Here is a 22,028-nt window from a genome sequence, read left to right on the forward strand (position 1 = left end):
ATTTTGACTTTGACATCATCTCCGGGCATTTGGGCAACTTTTCTTTGAAATTTAATGTAGTCAACTGCTTCAGTTTCTTTTTTCTTTTTTAACATATAGTGGTCAAATTTAGTTTTTTGGGTGCTTTAATGAGGTTTTTCGTCAAAAACGTTTAAGTATTTCTTCAATCGGGATTCCAACCCACGTTCTCCAGTTTACCAAGCTAGTACAGCGATCACATAAGCCACCGTGGCAGTTTATAGTTTTTCTAGTCGGTTGTGAGTTTCTGTAAAATAATCTGTGTAAATTTCGTTCTGTACTTACTTGAAACAAGCTGACCTTTACTTTGACAAAATGCAAAGGCTCAACGTGCAGATCAAGAATCTTCTCAACATTTCCAGCCCCAATGTGGACTTTGATGCGATTCTGATGGAGAATAAATATTTGAAGCAAAGACTGGAAGATGTTCTGAGTGAGAAGAAGACGTGGACAAAGACTGTGAGCAAGTACAAGAGTATGCTGAGTAACAACTGTCAGACTACGGGTGAGTAGATTTATTTACATTGCAGAAAATGTCTCGGATATTAAGATGCTGCTAGACATCGCCTGGACAGGAAAGTTTATAGTGTGCATATGTTTCAGTCAATCGGACAACAGTGTAGTGTGTATCGTACTATCGTAGCATGCCTCTCCCGTAGTATGTTTATCAGGTGGGCGAGAAGAGTATACTTCCCATTTAGGTGAAGAATCAATTCGCGAACACCAGAAATTAACGCGTTGAACTGAAATGGTTGATCTTTAGTTGATATAATCAAGGTTCTACTGTATGTTTTATTCTATTCTTACCCGCAAGTCCTCGTCAACCTTCTTCTTGGGAATAGCTCGCACTTCACGACCATTGTTCATGGCATGATTGAACGCCGGTATGTTCATCGGGAGAGACTTGGCGATGGAGACCTCTTCCTGCTTCATGCGGGGAATGTGAATCCCTTCATCATGGCTACCAGAGTCTGCACGAGAAATTAAATAAAATTAGAAAGGAATTTTAATTATCAAATCACAAAATTCGTCAAATCAAATCAAATGATCACAAAATTCGTCCAATTTCATTTGGGGGATGGTGTTACCCTCCTTTAATCTAAACCTCTCTCTTCTTTTTCCTCCTAGTCTTTTTACACCTTTTTATCTCACAAAATACTCTTTGGATCGGATCCTCTTTTCATGACACTTTTCTTGACCGTAATACCTCCTCCCTTCTCTCTCAACTGTCCCTTTACCTTATTTCTCCACCTCAGTTTTCATATCTCTCTCTCTGTTCCCTTTTTGACTAGTTTCTCAAATAATACCTACACCTTACTAAAATTCCATCACAATATGGATTCAAAATACAAACCTCCAGATAAATAGCTGGGGTTATGAGACAAATATCATTGAGGTTCATCTCTTATTTGGTCATATAATGTGTCTATTTGATAATTTCAGTAAAATTTGGAGATACATTTTATATGGAGTTGATATTGTTTACCTCTTCCCTACAACCTTACCATCAGTATCACTCATATCTTCTTCGGACGGTGCTGTGTTGCCATTGACAGGATCTTCTATGTCTTCCAGATCAAACATAAAGTCATCACTGGCATCACTAGAGTTACGAGCTGATGAGCTGGTCACCACTCCAGGTTTTGACACCCTGTGAGAAACAGGAATCAAGTCGTGTTGCCATTGACAGGATCTTCTATGTCTTCCAGATCAAACATGAAGTCATCACTGGCATCACTAGAGTTACGAGCTGATGAGCTGGTCACCACTCCAGGTTTTGACACCCTGTGAGAAACAGGAATCAAGTTGGGTCCACATTTATGTTGGAAATGTCGGACGATAATGGTTCCTAAATGTGGACGTGATATGACCGTTTTCCACAACATGTAGGTATGTCCGTATGTCTAACATTTCGGAAACCATGTGTGAACCCCACTTGACAACTTACCTACTAAAAGGTTAGACTTGCCAGCCTAGTTAGCTTGAAAGGTAAGCAGACCTGTCTAAGAGTTATTTTGTGGGTTCGATTCCCGCCCGGTTCGAATTTTACCTTAAATCCGACGAGATTCGGTCTCGGAACAGTGCGGATTTTCTCCTATCTGATGGTGCACATTCTCCCTTCCATTTTGAGATGATAAGACCTCAGTACCTACGTACCTATAGTTACATGCAGTTCCCTCTATCAAATCAAACCTCTTCAGTTTTTTACCTCGTTTGGTTGGGCAATCACATAGGTACGATATGTACATAGGTACGATAGGTGATAGGTAACATACCTATTATTAAAAACAGATAAACAAAATAGGTACGATATGTACATAGGTACGATAGGTGATAGGTAAATACCTATTATTAAAAACAGATAAACAAAATACAGTCGAACCGGGATAAACGAGAATCCAAGGGACCAGCTCATTTTTTCGTTTAAGGCGGTTTAATACAACATTTTCTCGTTTATAAAGGTTTAGCAAAGTGGAAGAGCAAACTGATGAAAGCATGAAAATTTTAAACAAGTTAAGAACAAATTCTGATTTATAGAGGTACCTAATATTTTAAAGTTAAAAAACGCGTCCCGAATTTTTTCTGGGACAAAAACGGAAATTCGGGACAAAACGCCCCATAAAAACTGGAACGGGACGCCAGGACACCCCTTGAATTTCGGGACTGTCCCGGCCCATTCGGGACGTTTGGCAAGTCTACCTATAGGTACCTACTTGGTATTACTTTGTTACATAGAAAGCGTTCATGTGGGAATATTTTGTGAACTATTCTAACAATATTACCTATGAGTAAACAAACAGTAGATAAATATTACCTACCTACCTACTACTGATACTGATGAATACCCAAAACTTACCCATACATAAACTTGGTATTACTTTGTTACATAGAAAGCGTTCATCATGTGGGAAGATTTAGTGAACTATTCTAACAATACTACCTATGAGTAAACAAACAGTAGATAAATATTACCTACCTACCTACTACTGATACTGATGAATACCCAAAACTTACCCATACATAAATAACAAGTGCACCTGATGTGTAGGAAGAGAAGGTAGGTAAGTTACAATAATTACAAACACATCTCATTCCATCTTGATATTATAAAACACACACATTGTTTTCTTCCACTATTATCATACCTAGATATGTATACCCACTTGTGCAATTTCATTGTTTATGTTCATATTATTATGAACATCAATTGAGGGCTTCGATGCAAAAGGGTCCTGGTCCTGAGCCTGTTAAACCTCTAGATGGTATAGTTTCTTTTTGGTAAAACTGGTTTTCTGAAGGGAAATATTGTTGAAAATTGATCCCATCAAAATGATTTTTTTCCCTCAAGGGCAGGGTTTTCAGAATGTAAGCTCTTCTACCACAACCTATGATCGCCTTCAGGCCTAGCATGTATTAGGTGTAATAGAAAAGTATGGCAGAAAGGAGAAGGATAGGCTGGTATTACGAATTACGAGTAACAGGTACATATTATGTTGATATGTATTTCAATTATTCACAAGGATACACGCGTTTTCCCCCACTTATCAACCGCGCACTGAGAAAAAAAACTAGGGTGCCGGAAGCCCAATCGAGTGACTGGGCTCCGGAACTCTAATAAAGAACTCTATATCGGGAAGCTCACCACCACCACCACCACCACTATAATATTAGCATTCCAACAACCTAACGCAGGGGAAGTAACCCAATAATAGAGTGCTTCCACCCTAACTTGTGGCACCCTATCACCATTTTTTTTTTCTCAGCTCAAAACTCGATTTTCGTCATGAACTGGTTTTTCGTTGACCCTTCTTGATTAAAACTCCTTCTGTATTATGAACACGGAGATGACAATTCTGCATCCCAAGTTGTCATTTCCACGACACAATCTTCACATTCACATTGTTGTCACATTTGATCCGCCGATTGTTTGGAATCAATTTGTTCGCGTAAAATTGACGATACTTACCTACTGATGGACAATATCGGACGGTAATAGGATCTAATGGGCGAATGAAGTAGGTATCTACCTATACCTACTTCCTTAGTTGATATTAAGGTTCGTTCTCGGAGCGACTTGCTTTAACGACTGGGGACGATAATTTATGTGTTAAATTTGATTATCTACTTACCAATAGATCTGACGAGATAACTATGTCTTGTTTCCTAGAAGCGTAGACATCTAATTTACAATTCAAACATTTGTGAAGCACCCAAGATCCTATATTGTGAACGGTGATGAGGGAATCCTGGCTCTTGCCAATGCTCTCCACTTGAACCAATTGCAGACTCTGTAGAAATTCAAATGTTAGGGATAATTATATGTGTATGATGGACTGTTTCATGTTTGCTAACCCTTTCTTGTACTTGTGCAGAAGTCATGTCCGTGGAATATTGCTACCAAAGGAACTGGCACAAACGAACAGTGACCAGTGTTATTATAGGGTTAGGTTAAACGCAAAAAGGAGTTTTCACAATTAGAGCAGTGATTAGTGTTATTATAGGGTTAGGTTAAATACAAAAAGGAGCTTTCTTTTCCACGGATGTGACTTCTGCATGATTACCCCTTTCTCATTTACTAATCCTTAGAAAGGTCATTGTGATTAGCCAATCTATGCAGCAGACCATAATGTTCAAACCAATGTAAGATCTCCTAGAACCTTACCATATTCTTTACCTGATCCTTTGCTTATTTTCATCTTTTTAAACTTTTGCTTCAGCTTTAAAACCAAATAGATTCAGCCCAGGAATGAAATGCTTGATGGGTATTGCCAAAACTGGTATGAACGAAATCGGCAACCTTTGTACTGAGGACATTCATTACCGTTATCACAAAATCACAGTTCTCTAGTGGCATTTAGTTCCAAGTTGGAACCTACAGCCTAAGAAAATGCAAAGCTCTTACCTTCATGAAGAACGGGTCAGCTCTTGTAATTTGTACGATTCTTCAGATACCCCATAGCTAGATATTAGGTTCTTTTGAAGATTTATTTCCCCTCCGTTGTAATTTTTGATAATTTGTTTAGTTTCTTACCTGTTTCTGTTACAATAGCACGTTTAATCAATTCCCAACGGGTCACTGAATTTAATCAACGTTGTGCGTGGTCAGTATCTTGACGGGTGACCTTCGGAGACAAAATATGCGTTAAACAGTGAGCTTTTATGGATGTTACGAGGTTAAAAGTTAATCAACGGAACAAAAACATCAAATGGTCACCCATTCAGATACTGGTCATGCCCGATGTTGCTGGATTTGTACTGAAAGAAATCCGCCTTCAATACAATTTAAGGAGCGCTTCTTGTTCAAAAATTCCTTAGTACTCAAGAAGTGTACTTGAAGGCATTGTACCTTAGTACGGTGAAGGAAAATTTTGAAAAAAAAAGAAAAAAAAATCTTTGCATTGAAATAAAAGCAGCTCTTATTTTTATACAATTTAGCAACTTTTGCGGTAGAAACGGCTCATAGCTCTGATGTAGGTACATATTCTAAAGAATTCAGCCTCTTATCCTTTTTATTTCCGATAAGGCATCCTTAAAAGACATGCTCCTTGGATCAAAGTCAGTGGTGAATTGCCTTAAATTCTGATAGTTCTTATCCTTGACGGTTAAGGCGCATTTTTCCCAGTGCGATTATAGTGTTGTTAACAGGTGCTAAGAGTTGTAATAAGATCTCTTTTTGTTTAAATAATAAAGTTGAATCCTCCTTTTTTATGATAAAAAAAAGCTCTGCTGTTTTGATCTTGACCACTTTCCTTTCCCTTCTTCTGAAACTGGATTTCCAAATGGTTCAGTACAGGCGTTAGCACGCCAAAAGAGGGGAAATGAGTTTCAGAAGAGGGGAAATGAGCTTCAGAAGAGGGGAAATGAGCTTCAGAAGAGGGGAAATTCAGTTTCAGAAGAGGGGAAATGAGCTTCAGAAGAGGGGAAATCCATAGCTAGATATTAGGTTCTTTTGAAGATTTATTTCCCCTCCGTTTGTAATTTTTGATAATTTGTTCAGTTTCTTACCTGTTTCTGTTACAATAGCACGTTTAATCAATTCCCAACGGGTCACTGGATTTAATCAACGTTGTGTGTGGTTAGTATCTTGACGGGTGACTTTCGGAGACAAAATATGCCTTAAACAGTGAGCTTTTATGGATGTTGCGAGGTTAAAAGTTAATCAACGGAACAAAAACATCAAATGGTCACCCATTCAGATACTGGTCATGCCCGATGAGAGATTGTACTGAGAGAAATCCGCCTTAAACACAATTCAAGGAGCGCGCCTTGGTCAAAAATCCCTTAGTAGGTACTCGAGAAATGTACCTTAAGGTACCTACTTGAAGGCATTGAAAAGGTACCTAGAAAGGTACCTACTTGAAGGCATTGTATTAGTACGGTCAAGGAGTATGTTTCCAAAAGGCATTGTATTATACATTATACATGGGCTCAGATGTACATATTCTAAAGAATTCAGCCTCTTATCCTTTTTATTTCCGATAAGGCATCCTTAAAAAACATGCTCCTTGGATTAAAGTCAGTGGTGAATTGCCTTAAATTCTAATAGTTCTTATTCTTGATGGTTAAGGCGCATTTTTCCCAGTGCGATTATAGTGTTGTTAACAGGTGCTAATAGTTGTAATAAGATCTCTTTTTGTTTAAATAATAAAGTTGAATCCTCCTTTTTTATGATAAAAAAAAAGCTCTGCTGTTTTGATTTTAATTATTTAGTCCAGCTTATTTACCTTGAAAGGTAGCGCCTGCATTGTAAGCGCTAGGTCGCGGGTTTTATTCGATTCCCACAAGGGGAGAACTTTATCCTTAACAGGTAAGGCTCGTTCTCAGAACGGCTGACTTTCTCCTTCTCTTCGCTTTTGGGATGATAAGACGTCCGTTGTTGTTCCTCTTTCAAGATTTATTATTATTATTATTATTATTATTATTTATTTAAGCTACCTCGCGCTCGAGTTGTACCGTTTTCGCCGTAATGAAGGCTGTGAGTGCACCCCCTATATCGGTTAGCAATAGCAGTCCGGGATATATTTATTGTATCCGTAGTCCGCATCCAATGTACCGTTATCATAACACGAGCATATTTATATTCCAAGTGTAAACGCGGCCTCCTCCTATCACCTATCAGTTGACAAAACATCTGTCAGTAACACAACACACTTCTGCACCCAGACCATTAGTCTGTTTTTTTTTTTTTTTTTTTCTTCAAATTTTCACTGAAAAGACCAGCCCTACTTAGGCTAGTATGGTAGTGAGCGAGATATCATCTGGGCTTGTAGAGCGGGCCTAGGCCGCGGGGGTTCGATTTCCCCCCGCCCGGGGCGGATTTTTTATTCCTGATGGGTATATATGTTCCGTTTCTCGGATAACGGCTGGCTTTTTCCTCTTATCCTGTTCTTTCCTTCTTCTCTTTCGATTTTCGGGACGATAAGACCATAGCAGCGTTTACAGTTCCCTCTGTCCCAAACCGCTCTTAAAAAAAAATCAAATTTTTTCAACTGGAAACTAGAAAACAGTTCTACAGGATCCTGGCAAAAGATACAGAATAGAGAATATCACATGAGAGAAAGAGAAGGGGGGCCCCAAAGAATGAAAATCGGAGGAGATGAAGGAGAGCGGAACGAGAGAGAGATGAGACGAGAGAGAGGAAGAGATAGACGACAGAAGTAGGAAAAGACCTTCCTTTGTTTTTTTTTTTTTTCTTGAGAGAGAAGAGGAGAGAGAGAGAGAGAGAGAGAGAGACAGGAAAGAGAGAGAGAGGAGAGAGAGAGAGAGAGACAGGGAAAGCGACACAATCGGGGACTCGCGGAGAGAAAGGAGAAAAGACGAAAAATGTAGCAGGGAAAACAAATAATAAGAAAGGCCACAGAAAGGAAGAAGAGGTGGGGGGAGGAAATGATAAGGCAAAGAACAGAGCAGGGTAAGGGAAAGACAGGGAAGAGGTAGGCGCAAAGAAAGAGGGGGAAAGGGCAAATGATAGAGAAGGCAAAGAGGGATAAAAAAGGAAGAGAGGGGAGGGGGAAAGAGAGAAGAGGGGAGGGGGTCACGGAGGAAAATCAATAACAATGTGGTCCGCGCCGCGGAAAATTTCCCATTCCCATTTTTTTTTTTACTTTTCATTCATGCAGTACCAGACAGAGTTTCCACATGACAAATGTTTTTCGTGTTAAAATATTATGACAATTCCTATCCGAGTGAGAATTCTTAACGTGGCCAGAGAGTTAAATATAACATAGGAGGAACGCGTTTAATTTATAGGTGTCGTGTGAGTTTTTGTGTGGAAATTTCAACTGAAATACATAGGTACGTATATTACGGGACTCTTTCGAGGTTGTGTTCAGTCTTCAGATTTTACCCAATTTCCAAATTACAGGTCCCATAATAATCAGGTTCCTTACAAAAATTTGCCATCTCAGTACCTAAATAGGTAAGCATAGACTGATGGTAGTCACAAATCCATTGTATCTTCACTCCTTTTCTTTTGTAGAAAGAAAATGAAAAATTTCAGTAATTTTCACTGAAGTGATCGATCGGAGGGTGTGAACTGTCGACTCTGAAATTCGGAAATTGGAAGTACAAGTTTTGTCGCTTCTTGGGTTCGAACCTCAGTCTTCTTGATGCCTGAAATACATAGGTACGTATATCACGGGACTCTTTCGAGGTTGGGTTCAGTCTTCAGATTTTACCCAATTTCCAAATTAGAGGTCCCATCATAATCAGGTTCCTTACAAAAATTTGCCATCTCAGTACCTAAATAGGTAAGCATAGACTGACGGTAGTCACAAATCCATTTTGTATCTTCACTCCTTTTCTTTTGTAGAAAGAAAATGAAAAATTTCAGTAATTTTCACTGAAGTGATTGATCGGAGGGTGTGACCTGTCTACTCTGAAATTCGGAAATTGGAAGTACAAGTTTTGTCGCTTCTTGGGTTCGAACCTCAGTCCTCTTGCTGTCCAATGTCCTATAACTACTTCTTCTTCTTCTTCTTAATGTTCCTCTTCTATCGAAGGTTGGAAACCAACATGGCTATGTGATGGCGGTGTTCACACATAGTCGGCTGAAACCGTCCACACTGCCTCGACAACATAGATTCACCTAATCGATCGACGACTGTCGACTGTGTGTGGACGCAGCTTTAGAATCCGAATAGATATTGGCTTCGGAAAGTGGACACAGGAAGTAACACAAATCCATCTAAATTCTCCTACAGGTTGTCAACATAGGACCAGGAGGACCAACCACAAATCCACATGATGGGGAGTTACCTCAGAGAGGAAGGCAGGATAGGGAAGGTATTCAAATGTGAGAGCCTAGCCTAGGACGGGGCAGATCACCGAATGAGAGAATTTTATGCCTATGATGGACTGTTTCATGTTTGCTGACCCTAATTTATTTGCCAAACCCATGAAAGGACATTCTGATTTGCTGATCTATGCAGCAGACCATGATGTTCAAATCAATGTAAGATCTCCTAGAACCTTACCATATTCTTTACCTGATCCTTTGCTTATTTTTCTTCATCTTTTTAAACTTGCTTCAGCTTTAAAACAAAATAGATTCAGTCCAGGAATGAAATGCTCGATTGGTATTGCTAAAACTAATACGAACAAAATTGGCAACCTTTGTACTGAGGACATTCATTACCGTTATCGCAAAATGACAGTTCTCTAGTGGCATTTAGTTTCAAGTTGGAACCTACAGCCTAAGAAAATGCAAAGCTCTTACCTTCATGAAGAACGGGTCAGCTAGCTCTTGTTCCGTAAGGTCCAAAGCTTTAGCCTCCACCGGGGTAGGAGTAGTAGACCCAGCCTGGATGGAAACGTTCAGACATTTGCACGTCAACATCATATTGGCCTGTGCGGGAATAGGATTTGCCGAAACCGTCAGGAACTGTTAGGCCTAGGACCGATTTCCGGAGCACACAGATTCGCGAGACTTTTCTTGAGAAAAACAAAACTTCGGGGTCGAAACGAAATGAAAAACAACTCGTTGGTCGTTGGAAACCTAACGAAGCCCTAACAACGAAAATTCGGTGGAAAAGGAACTTTTCCAGAGCTTTTTCTCAACTGGCTTTTATTTGGAAACCTAACGAAGCCCTAACAACGAAAATTCGGTGGAAAAGGAACTTTTCCAGAGCTTTTTCTCAACTGGCTTTTATTTGGCTTTCCGCTTTTTCAGGATCGCTATTCGCTTCTCTTCTTTGTTTTTCAAAAATAACACAAGAAATCTCTCTTTCTGATAAACAGCTGATTTTGATTATCGGATGTTGTTGGATGCTGGGGGGTGAACTTGAACAGCTGATTACTTCCCCCACTTTACGGGTGACTTCCCCGACTAAGCTCCGTTTACACGAACAACATTTTTTTGACAGGAGGATAGAGGCCGTGGTTATGAACAGGGCCATCGTAGGACATCGTCGGACTTTTTGCTGTCCCGGCGGCAATTTTTAAAATTCATTTTATATCTACTTGGATGCTGGGGTGAACTTGAACAGCTGATTACTTCCCCTACTTTACGGGTGACTTCCCCGACTAAGCTCCGTTTACACGAACAACATTTTTTTGACAGAAGGATAGAACGACTTGGACATTTTTAAAAAATTCAAAAGTCTATCTACAAAGGTACCACAATTTTTTAATGGCAGTTTTATTAAATTTATTATTATTTATTTTCATCAAGCAGTGTAAAACATTCCATCAAAATAATAATCACCAGTGAGAAGGACTGGGATATTTTTAAAAATTTCAAAGTCTATCTACAAAGGTACCTACCACGATTTTTTAATGGCAGTTTTATTAAATTTATTATTATTTATTTTCATCAAGCAGTGTAAAACATTCCATCAAAATAATAATCACCAGTGCTGTATGGTCACCCGTTTTCGTTCTACAAAGAACCACTTGTTCAGAGTTAGTGTATAACTTTTCCGCTAGATCGCGCCAGCAATACCGTTTTATACCGTTATCGTATTCGACTTTTTTGGCTAAGCCAATCAGATTCCGCTTTGGACGTAAACACATGCTCCACGAAATCTCACAATCTCATTGGTTCAGCCATGTTTTGTTTCACATAATCGAATACGATAGGTTTTGCTCGTCCCAAAGGACCAAAAAGTAACTACTGATTGGTGGAAGTGACATTTTGAATTTTTGACATCTTTTGGCCCAGCCTTGTTAGCTTGGTTGGTAGCGCGTCTGCCTTTTGTAAGCAGGTAATAACATGAAGTAATGAATAGTTACTGAAGAAAAGACATGAAGCACTGGAATCGTTCTTGAATCATTTAAATCTAAGGAGAGCTATTGTATTATTGTGTCATTTTGACTTTGACATCATCTCCGGGCATTTGGGCAAGTTTTCTTTGAAATTTAATGTAGTCAACTGCTCCAGTTTCTTTTTTAACATATAGTGGTCAAATTTAGTTTTTTGCGTGCTTTAATGAGGTTTTTCGTCAAAAACGTTTAAGTATTTTTTTCAATCGGGATTCCAACCCACGTCCTCCAGTTTACCAAGCTAGTACAGCGATCACATAAGCCTCCGTGGCAGTTTATAGTTTTTCTAGTCGGTTGTGAGTTTCTGTAAAATAATCTGTGTAAATTTCGTTCTGTACTTACTTGAAACAAGCAATCAAAATGCTCTTTCTGGACTGCGCTGCTGAAAGGAACTTTACATTTTGCAATATTGTGACGTCACAGAAGCTATTATAAAGGTTATGAAATGTTTTTAAAGGTTTTCCTTTTGTAAAGTTACATCATATGGTCATAATCATAATTTTTGAAAAGTTATTGTGACGTCACAGAAACTATTTTAATATAGCCATTAATGTTTTTAAAAGGTTTCCTTTTGTAATGTTACGTCAAAAGGTCATAAATTGTGACGTCACAGAAGCTATTATAAAGGTTATGCAATGATTTTAAAGGGTTTCCTTTTGTAAAGTTACATCATATGGTCATTTTGAAACGTTATTGTGACGTCACAGAAACTATTTTAATATAGCCATTAATGTTTTTAAAAGGTTTCCTTTTGTAATGTTACGTCAAAAGGTCATAACTTTTGCGAAGTGCCAAGTTCTTTCTGAATCGGAGACCAGATAATTTTGTATTTTATAATCATTGTACAATGTACAATTGTTAAATTTAGATCTTTGTAAATTATGGTTTTGTAAAATTTGTAATTTGTCTGACAGACGGAAGATTTGAGCGTGAGTGGTTGGCACAATACAAGCAGTAAAACTCCGTTCTTCCCCTTTTCTATGTATTGAAACTTCAGCCACCAAGATCCGACATGACAGATTTCCATTTTCTTTTCAGGCAAAATCCTCTCGTACGATCAAATCGCCAAGCACATCAACACGATGACGTCATCCCGCTCTTCTACCCAACCTGACGTCACCAATCTCAAACAAATCTGCATCACCCTCCTAGACACACTGAACGAGAAGAACCTTCTGCTTCAACACCAGAGGAAAACCAACAAGATCCTGGCCAATAGGATACTCGAGTTGGAAAAACAAACACGCGGTCAAGATACATGTGAGGTGCTGCTGAGGGGGTATTCCGCGAGTGGGGTCAGTAGTGAAACAGCTGAATGGGATAGTAAAGACAGGGAGGAAAATGAGACAACTACGCTGAATAAACTAAGCAAAGACGATGACGAACCAAGTAAACACAGGCCGAGTGAAGACACTATCAAAGGGATAGAACAGGTAGACAAAAAAGCAGAGAATGAAAGCATGAAATGTGATAACAGTACTTCACAGGCAGCTATAGAGGTTCCAAATGTGGACCTTTTGGGAAACTGTCTTCCGACATTTCCAATGCCAATGTAGATTAGGCTTGGAAATTTGGGATCATTAATTTCTACATAAGTAACAACCATTCTGTGATGAAATGTTGAATGATGCATTGATATCAACTATGGATGTCCCCCAAGCTGAAGAACAAACGCCCGGATTTACTTTATAATATTGACTACAAGTCTTCAAGATTAGAGTTACACAACTTGAATCATGAAAGTCTGTTGCCATTCCATTGGCTGTTCTGGCATTTGATTAGTAGAAATTTTATTTCCATCAATCACTTGCCAGAACTTTCAAAAGAAAGGTACACTTTTGCCTAATTTTTTATACTTTTCAATTTTATTTTAAAAAGGGGATTCATTTGTTATTAGGTTCGCCTGTGTCCAACCCAGCATTACAGTACCAACTGTTTAAATTGCACATAAAAGGAGTTCTGTTCTAAACTAAAAGCTCTTTGAGGAAAGCTCGATTCATTTTGGGTTAGGCCATAAAAAGACTTGGGATTCATTAACCTTTGTAGTTTAGACTACACGTCTACCTGGGTTCCAACAACTTTTGTAGTTTCTACTACAGCTCTACTAGGGTTTCTATGTCCATTGTAGTTTACAGCTCTACTAGGATTTCTATGTCCATTGTAGTTTACAGCTCTACTACAGAATTTGAGACTAAAGTAGTATGTAAATGTAGTCCTATTTCAACGTAATCCTAACCAATGTTTTATCAACTGTCAAGGCAGAACTAGTTTCATTATCCCAACAGTTTTGTTGGGATATCACCAAGATTTTGATACCTAGCCCAAAAAATTCAAATGTAGGACATGTAGCCCCTTTACATTATTTATACTGTAGGGTAGAGCTGACTTGTTCCCAGTATGGAGCCCATTAACCCAAATATCTTTGTCAATTTTATACCTACACTGTCTTTGGGACAAAGTAGAAATTTTACATTGTCAAAAGAAGAGTAGGCAATCCTGAATCCCATTTCGGCAAAACCGCGATATATAATTCCCAATTTACCACAGCAGATTTTCGCAACATGTTGCAAATTCTCAGATGATTCCCGTTTCGACACACCAGATGCTTGCAATGTGTTGCAAAATCCCAAGATGTAGTTTACATTTCAACACACCAGATGTTTGCAACATGTTGCATTTTCCCCGAAGTATAATTCCCATTTCAACACACGGCGGTCACAACACACGGAGTTACCTCAGAGAGGAAGGCAGGATAGGGAAGGTATTCAAATGTGAGAGCCTAGCCTAGGACGGGGCAGATCACCGAATGGGGTATCACCATGAACACTACGAGCCAGAGCTTTGATACTGGCTGCGATATCTTGCGTTTCCTGCAAAATAAGAGAGAGAATTGTGTTATGAGATACAGTCAATTCAGAGTTAACTATGTAGCGCTTAACTCTATACACAAAGAGCCCACTCTTGTCAGCCTAGTTAGCGAGTAGAGCGTCTGCCTTGTAAGCGATAGGTCGGTCGCGGGTTCGATTCCCACCCGGGACGGATTTTATCTAGAACGGATAAGGTTCGTTCTCGGAACGGCTGGCTTTCTCTTGTCCTGTCTTCCTCCCATTTCAGGACGATAGCAAGGACAATCAGGGAGTTGAAATACCAACGAAAACGGTAGGCCTAAGACTTGTCTCTCATTGGAAGCGTAGAAACGAGCGAAGTAGATGCGCAACTTTGAGTAGTGCGTAGTCGGCTGCAAAACCAGACCTATGAAAATGATATAGAGTCTACCTATAGATAAAGAGTCTCTATCATATTCATAGGTTTGGTTCTGCAGGTACTGAAGCGCTACCAAAAGTCGCGCGCCTACGATTACAATGTAATACAAGCCTAAAGCCCAATATGACCTTGACCTTAGTCATCTTCTTGCCAAATGTTCCCCATAATATGTCAAAATACATAAGACCTTGTTTAGACTGCTGGGGTAAAGGAACTTATTAAAAGAGGATAAACAAGGTACAGTAGAACCTCGATTAATTCAACCTCCCATTATATTAACTCCAAAAATCGGGGGTTTTCCCTGTCTTTCAAGGAAATCCGACTTCAACAGAGGAAAGGAAGAGATAAATTGAAAGTGTTCAAATAATGAGACAAATGACGAAGAAAACAATATCAAAGACATGTTTTTTGTTTGTTTTATTTAATTTCAAAATAAAAGGGTATTTCTTCCCCATTTTGTTCTCTTGTACTGCTAAATTTAGACCTATCTTCATTGTTTTAAACGGAATTTCGATTATTTCAACTTTTATACAGAACCTCGATAATATGAACTACCCTCGGTCCCAATTAGTTGCATACCAGATTTTCGCAACATGTTGCAAATTCTCAGACGATTCCCGTTTCAACACACCAGATGTTTGCAATGTGTTGCAAAATCCCAAGATGTAGTTTACATTTCAACACACCAGATGTTTGCAACATGATGCATTTTCCCCGAAGTATAATTCCCATTTCAACACGCGGCGGTCACAACACACACACGGAGTTACCTCAGAGAGGAAGGCAGGATAGGGAAGGTATTCAAATGTGAGAGCCTAGCCTAGGACGGGGCAATCCTGAATCCCATTTCGGCAAAACCGCGATATATAATTCCCAATTTACCACAGCAGATTTTCGCAACATGTTGCAAATTCTCAGATGATTCCCGTTTCGACACACCAGATGCTTGCAATGTGTTGCAAAATCCCAAGATGTAGTTTACATTTCAACACACCAGATGTTTGCAACATGTTGCATTTTCCCCGAAGTATAATTCCCATTTCAACACACGGCGGTCACAACACACTAACCCAAATCCTGCCCGAAGGCTCACTTGAGATTTATACAACCAGGCTGGTTAGGTTGGAGGGTAGCGCGTTAGCCTTGTACTCAGTAGGCCGCGGGTTCGATTGTCGATTCCCGCCCGTGGCGGATTTTATCTTAAACAGATAAGGTTCGTTTATAGATTCGAATCAACCAATTATTCCAGGTATTTTACTCTTGCTGATTAGGTTGGAGGGTAGCGCGTTAGCCTTGTACTCAGTAGGCCGCGGGTTCGATTGTCGATTCCCGCCCGTGGCGGATTTTATCTTAAACAGATAAGGTTCGTTTATAGATTCGAATCAACCAATTATTCCAGGTATTTTACTCTTAAAGTGTGGTCACGGACGTAAAGATATGTATCCTCTCAAAGTTCCTTAATGAAACTTCTTTCAAAATATAAAATCCGATCCTTTTTCATTCCAGAGCACCACCCCACACTCATCCTGCACAGAACATCTTGAGCAGTTAGAACATCTCAACAGGAAAACCAATCAACTAGAACAAGACCTGCAAATCCTACTGGACGACAAACAAGACCTTATCAAACAACGCGACCTTTACTTTGACAAAATGCAAAGGCTCAACGTTCAGATCAAGAATCTTCTAAACATTTCCCGACCTCTACTTTGACAAAATGCAAAGGCTCAACGTTCAGATCAAGAATCTTCTCAACATCTCCAGCCCTAATGTGGACTTTGATGCGATTCTAATGGAGAATAAATATTTGAAGCAAAGACTGGAAGATGTGCTGAGTGAGAAGAAGACGTGGACGAAGACTGTGAGCAAGTACAAGAGTATGCTGAGTAACAACTGTCAGACTACGGGTGAGTAGATTTTTTTGATACATTGCAGAGAATGTCTCGGATATTAAGATGCTGCTAGACATCGCCTGGACAGGAAAGTTTATAGTGTGCATATCTTTCAGTCAATCGGACAACAGTGTAGTGTGTATCGTAGCATGCCTCTCCCGTAGTATGTTTATCAGATGGGCGAGAAGAGTATACTTCCCATTTAGGTGAAGAATCAATTCGCGAACACCAGAAATTAACGCGTTGAACTGAAATGGTTGATCTTCCCAGTCAGCCTGGAGGGTAGCGCGTTAGCCTTGTACTCAGTAGGCCGCGGGTTCGATTGTGGATTCCCGCCCGTGGCGGATTTTATCTTAAACAGATAAGGTTCGTTTATAGATTCGAATCAACCAATTATTCCAGGTATTTTACTCTTCCATTTCAGTGAAATGTAATGTTTGGTCCTCTTACCTTACTTGGGAGTAGGTATCCTAGAACACCGTGAATAATAGCAAATTTATGATTATGGTGAGCTAATATTGGAAATATTTATTTATTTATTTATTTACACGCTAAGCAACAAGGCCATGTGTGAAATATTGGAAATATGCCATCAATAAATCACTTGTAACATTCATTCAATGTACAATTATATTTATGGGGTGTTAAACATTGATCCTATTACAAGAAGGTCCTGTAGGTAAATAAGTACCCCAAGTACAACTTATCTAGATTATGTATCTCTGGGTAAAATCGTGCTGATTTCAACCATTGAGGGTGTTAATCTAAGCTATCTGAAGTCACATCGTAAATTTATTATGATTATTGTGAAACTTGGAAATTCACAAAAGCTGATAGCTTAATACTAACCTAATACCTACCTATCTATTATGGTGGTTATAGGTAGATAGGGATAAGTACTAAGTAGATATACTTGGCTTCTTAGCTGTAATATTAAAGGTCTTGTAAAGAGCCTGAGCCCTGAGAGTTTACAGTAGGCAGGTAGCAGTGGCGTAGCGTGGTCTAAAGTCAAGTGTAAGGCGTGTAGGGCACTAATTTCGATCACCATGCACATTACTACATAAGTCATGCACATGCTTCTTCATAAATATTTAAAGTCAATATTGAAGATTATTTTGAGTAAATTTTGAGTGTATGGCCGCCATACACGCCCTACATGGACGCTACGCCACTGTTAGTAAGCCATTGGTCTTTCCTAAAAGTAGATGTCTTTCCTGGGTCCTTCTTTATTTAAATATGTACTCGTATATTTATCTTACCATTTATTTTTATATTTAACTAAATAACTTTTCAATCTTTTTAAGGGTAATAACATGAAGTACTGGACTAATTCCTGAAGAAATAACATGAAGTAATGAATAGTTACTGAAGAAAAGACATGAATCACCGGAATCCTTCTTGAATAATTTAAATCTAAAGAGAGCTATTGTAGTATTGTGTCGTCATTTTGACTTTGACATCATCTCCGGGCATTTGGGCAACTTTTCATTGAAATTTAATGCAGTCAACTGCTTCAGTTTCTTTTTTCTTTTTTAACATATAGTGGTCAAATTTAGTTTCTTGGGTCGTTTAATAAGGTTTTTCGTCAAAAACGTTTAAGTATTTTTTTCAGTCGGGATTCCAACCCACGTCCTCCAGTTTACCAAGCTAGTACAGCGATCACATAAGCCTCCGTGGCAGTTTATAGTTTTTCTAGTCGGCATCCTGCACAGAACATCTTGAGCAGTTAGAACATCTCAACAGGAAAACCAATCAACTAGAACAAGACCTACAAATCCTACTGGACGACAAACAAGACCTTATCAAACAACGCGACCTTTACTTTGACAAAATGCAAAGGCTCAACGTTCAGATCAAGAATCTTCTAAACATTTCCAGCCCTAATGTGGACTTTGATGCGATTTTAATGGAGAATAAATATTTGAAGCAAAGACTGGAAGATGTTCTGAGTGAGAAGAAGACGTGGACGAAGACTGTGAGCAAGTACAAGAGTATGCTCAGTAACAACTGTCAGACTACGGGTGAGTAGATTTGATTTGATTTGAGAGGCATACATACTACGGGATGGGCATTGGGCATGCTACGACACAGACCACATGCGTCTAATGTAGCAGTTGTTTCATTGCTACGAAATAAAAGCGGCGGTGAAACACTCATCTTTTTTTTAATACATTGTAGAGAGTGTCTAGGGTATTAAGATTTGGCTAGATATCGCCTGGAAAGGAAAGTTTATGGTGTGGATATGTTTCAGTCAATCGGACCACAGTGTAGTCTGTGCCGTAGCATGCTCTCCCGTAGTATGTTTATCAGGTGGGCGAGAAGAGACAGAAATACTTCCCATTTAGGTGAATGACTAAAACGCGAACACCAGAAATTAACGCGTTGAATTCAAATGTTTCTGACCTTTCCCATATTCCACAAGCAATAAAACTCTGTCTTCCCTTTTTCTATTGAAAATTCGGGCACCAAGACATTATATATGTCAGATTTGTTTCCGTTTCCTTTCCAGGCAAAATCCTCTCGTACGATCAAATCGCCAAGCACATCAACACGATGACGTCATCCCGCTCTTCTACCCAACCTGACGTCACCAACCTCAAACAAATCTGCATCACCCTCCTGGACACACTGAACGAGAAGAACCTTCTGCTTCAACACCAGAGGAAAACAAACAAGATCCTGGCCAATAGGATACTCGAGTTGGAAAAACAAACACGCGGTCAAGATACGTGTGAGGTGCTGCTGAGGGGGTATTCTGCTGGGGTCAGTAGTGAAACAGCTGAATGGGATAGTAAAGACGGAGAGGTAAATGATGCAACAGCACTAGATAAAGTAATTAGTAAAGACAAAGACGATGACGAACTAAGTAAACACAGGACGAGTGAATACACTATCAAAGGGCTAAAAGAGGTAGATAAAAATGCAGATAATGAAGGTATAAAATGTGATAACAGTACTCCACAGGCAGCTATAGAGAAAGAAAAAGTGATGCTAGAAAGAAAGATATATGATAGCTCTAGAACTCCTGAAGGTGGGATGAATTGTACGGGGCTAGAGTGTCTCAGACGAAACAAAACAGACAATCTTAGTGACGCCAAAGAACTCAGCGAAAATGCCCGTGATCCGATAGATGGTTTGGGAATAAGGAAACCCTTAGACAACGATATCAAACAAGTGGGAAACCATAATCATGTAAACAAACACGAAGATTTCCATGAACAAACGAATAACAGAAAGAGAGTCCAAGGACCAGCCGAAAGCCAAGTAATCAAAGATGGTAAAAGTACAGACAGAGAGCTATCGTTTGAAGAACATGAAGACATTCAGAGTTTACCGATAGAACTGCAGAAGCTGGTTCTGCAAGCGATGAAAGATTTGGAGAAGGACGAATTGAAGAGCGTATGAAACTCTCTGTGATAAGTTAGTTTACTGTTGAAAGATGATATTGTTTCTCGAGAATCAAACAATTCAAACCAAGCTGCTATGAATTAACTCATAAACGTCATACGCAGAACTAGTTTCATTATCCCAACAGTTTTGTTGGGATATCACCAAGATTTTGATACCTAGCCCAAAAAATTCAAATGTAGGACATGTAGCCCCTTTACATTATTTATACTGTAGGGTAGAGCTGACTTGTTCCCAGTATGGAGCCGGTCTATACAACACTGAAATAAGTACTAGTTTTAACACAATACCTACCAGGGTTTACTAATACAAAAGATTAACACAAGGATTTTCCTGTAATTAATGTCAAAATCTTGGATTTGGATTGAACTCAATCTTGAGATAGTCTAAAATTGTAAACCTTGCCCCAAGTCTCCACTACTCACCTTTTCACATTGTTAGCACCATTCAGTGGTGATTTGATTTGATATGGTGTAAACACCAAATGACACAAAGAAAGAAGGACCAGCCAAAAGCCAAGTAATCAAAGATGGTAAAAGTATAGACAGAGAGCTATCGTTTGAAGAACATGAAGACATTCAGAGATTACCGATAGAACTGCAGAAGCTGGTTCTGCAAGCGATGAAAGATTTGGAGAGGGACGAATTGAAGAGCGTATGAATCTCTCTGTGATGAGTTAGTTTACTGTTGAAAGATGATATTGTTTCTCGAGAATCAAACAATTCAAACCAAGCTGCTATGAATTAACTCATAAACGTCATAATTGATGTCAATCAGTTTCACAATATAAAAAACCAAGCATATTTTAACTAGAATATTAATTAATATCTAGTACCTACCTAGCCTTGGGAAAAGACTTCCTTGTGGCTACAGAAGTACAGAAGATAAAAACAGTTCTGTATGTACCTAGGTACTTTTCAGAAGAGGTTATCCAACAGCAAAATTGTTAAAGGATTCAAGAGATCGTCGCACGCAAAATTTTGTTGTTGTAGGTTTGGTTGGTAAATTACATAGGTCTGTTTTTCTTTTTCTTTCGAAGAGGGAAACAAAGGTTAGAAAAAAAATGATGTCACTCAGTTTCACAATATAAAAAACCAAGCATATTTTAACTAGAATATTAATTAATATTTAGTACCTACCTAGCCTTGGGAAAGGACTTCCTCGTGGCTACAGAAGTACAGAAGATAAAAACAGTTCTGTGAGATCGTCGCACGCAAAATTTTGCTGTTGTAGGTTTGGTTGGTAAATTACATAGGTCTGTTTTTCTTTTTCTTTCGAAGAGGGAAACAAAGGTTAGAAAAAAAAACAACAGCATAGGTTTAAATTTGTTTTTAAATATAATAAATTTTTAATTAAATCATATAAAAAGTTATCAAAATATTTTTCCATAAAAATAAATCTTATTTTTATATCTCTCCTCCAGAACATGTCAGGAAATTTTAAACATTTAATTAAATTTTAACTCTAAACAACTAGAAAATGAAATTTGTCAAAAAGTTTTTGTTTGCATTCTTTGAAGAACGTACACAGTAAAAAGAAAATGTTTGAAATTTACAAAATGAAAATGTCTTAGAAGATAGAAAGGAATGGGTTTGAAACAAAGACAGTGTCATGTTGAATGGGTTTCAATGCTGTGACCTATCCTGATAGCCTGGTTCACACTTGTGTTGGGAATGTTTCCAAATGTGGACCCTTTGGGAAACTGTCTTCCGACATTTCCAATGCAAATGTGGATCAGGCTTGGAAATTTGGGACCATTAATTTCTACATAAGTAACAACCATTCTGTGATGAAATGTTGAATGATGCATTGATATCAACTATGGATGTCCCTCAAGCTGAAGAACAAACGCCCGGATTTACTTTATAAAATTGACTACAAGTCTTCAAGATTAGTGTTACACAACTTGAATCATGAAAGTCTGTTGCCATTCCATTGGCTGTTCTGGCATTTGATTAGTAGAAATTTTATTTCCATCAATCACTTGCCAGAACTTTCAAAAGAAAGGTACACTTTTGCCTATTTTTTTATACTTTTCAATTTTATTTTAAAAAGGGCATTCATTTGTTATTAGGTTCGCCTGTGTTCAACCCAGCATTACAGTACCAACTGTTTAAATTGCACATAAAAGGAGTTCTGTTCTAAACTAAAAGCTCTTTGAGGAAAGCTCGATCCATTTTGGGT

The 22,028-nt window shown here is 38.7% G+C and overlaps 1 protein-coding gene and 1 long non-coding RNA gene across 3 annotated transcripts; both read left to right on the forward strand.

Annotated features, from left to right (window-relative positions):
- Positions 1–320: 320 nt before the first annotated feature.
- On the forward strand, positions 321–21,820 carry LOC103511247 (coiled-coil domain-containing protein 149). 2 transcript variants are annotated; one of them, XM_026825074.1, is made up of 5 exons: positions 321–523; positions 12,319–12,779; positions 19,413–19,931; positions 20,597–20,836; positions 21,078–21,820. In XM_026825074.1, the coding sequence occupies exons 1-3, from the start codon at positions 334–336 to the stop codon at positions 19,839–19,841; spliced, it is 1,080 nt and encodes a 359-aa protein (XP_026680875.1). In that variant the 5' UTR covers positions 321–333; the 3' UTR covers positions 19,842–19,931; positions 20,597–20,836; positions 21,078–21,820. The 2 variants fall into 2 exon arrangements, with proteins under 2 accessions (XP_026680875.1, XP_008474188.1); XM_008475966.3 differs by lacking the exons at positions 321–523; positions 12,319–12,779 and adding an exon at positions 16,253–16,451 and having other exon boundaries at positions 18,946–19,931.
- On the forward strand, positions 11,231–12,097 carry LOC113468285. The gene is made up of 2 exons (XR_003392099.1): positions 11,231–11,717; positions 11,908–12,097. It is a non-coding gene; the product is annotated as an uncharacterized LOC113468285 (long non-coding RNA).
- Positions 21,821–22,028: the final 208 nt, after the last annotated feature.

Source organism: Diaphorina citri, unplaced genomic scaffold (genome assembly GCF_000475195.1).
Source record: "Diaphorina citri unplaced genomic scaffold, Diaci psyllid genome assembly version 1.1 scaffold693, whole genome shotgun sequence".
Classification (NCBI taxonomy): Eukaryota; Metazoa; Arthropoda; class Insecta; order Hemiptera; family Psyllidae; genus Diaphorina; species Diaphorina citri.

What these genes read in the sequence shown, in the direction of transcription:
- LOC103511247 (XM_008475966.3), top strand. Translation starts at nt 16,262, where the DNA reads ATGCAAAGGCTCAACGTTCAGATCAAGAATCTTCTCAACATCTCCAGC. An exon ending in TAACAACTGTCAGACTACGG is followed by an intron (nt 16,452 to 18,945) that starts GTGAGTAGATTT and finishes TTTCCTTTCCAG; the next exon opens with GCAAAATCCTCTCGTACGAT.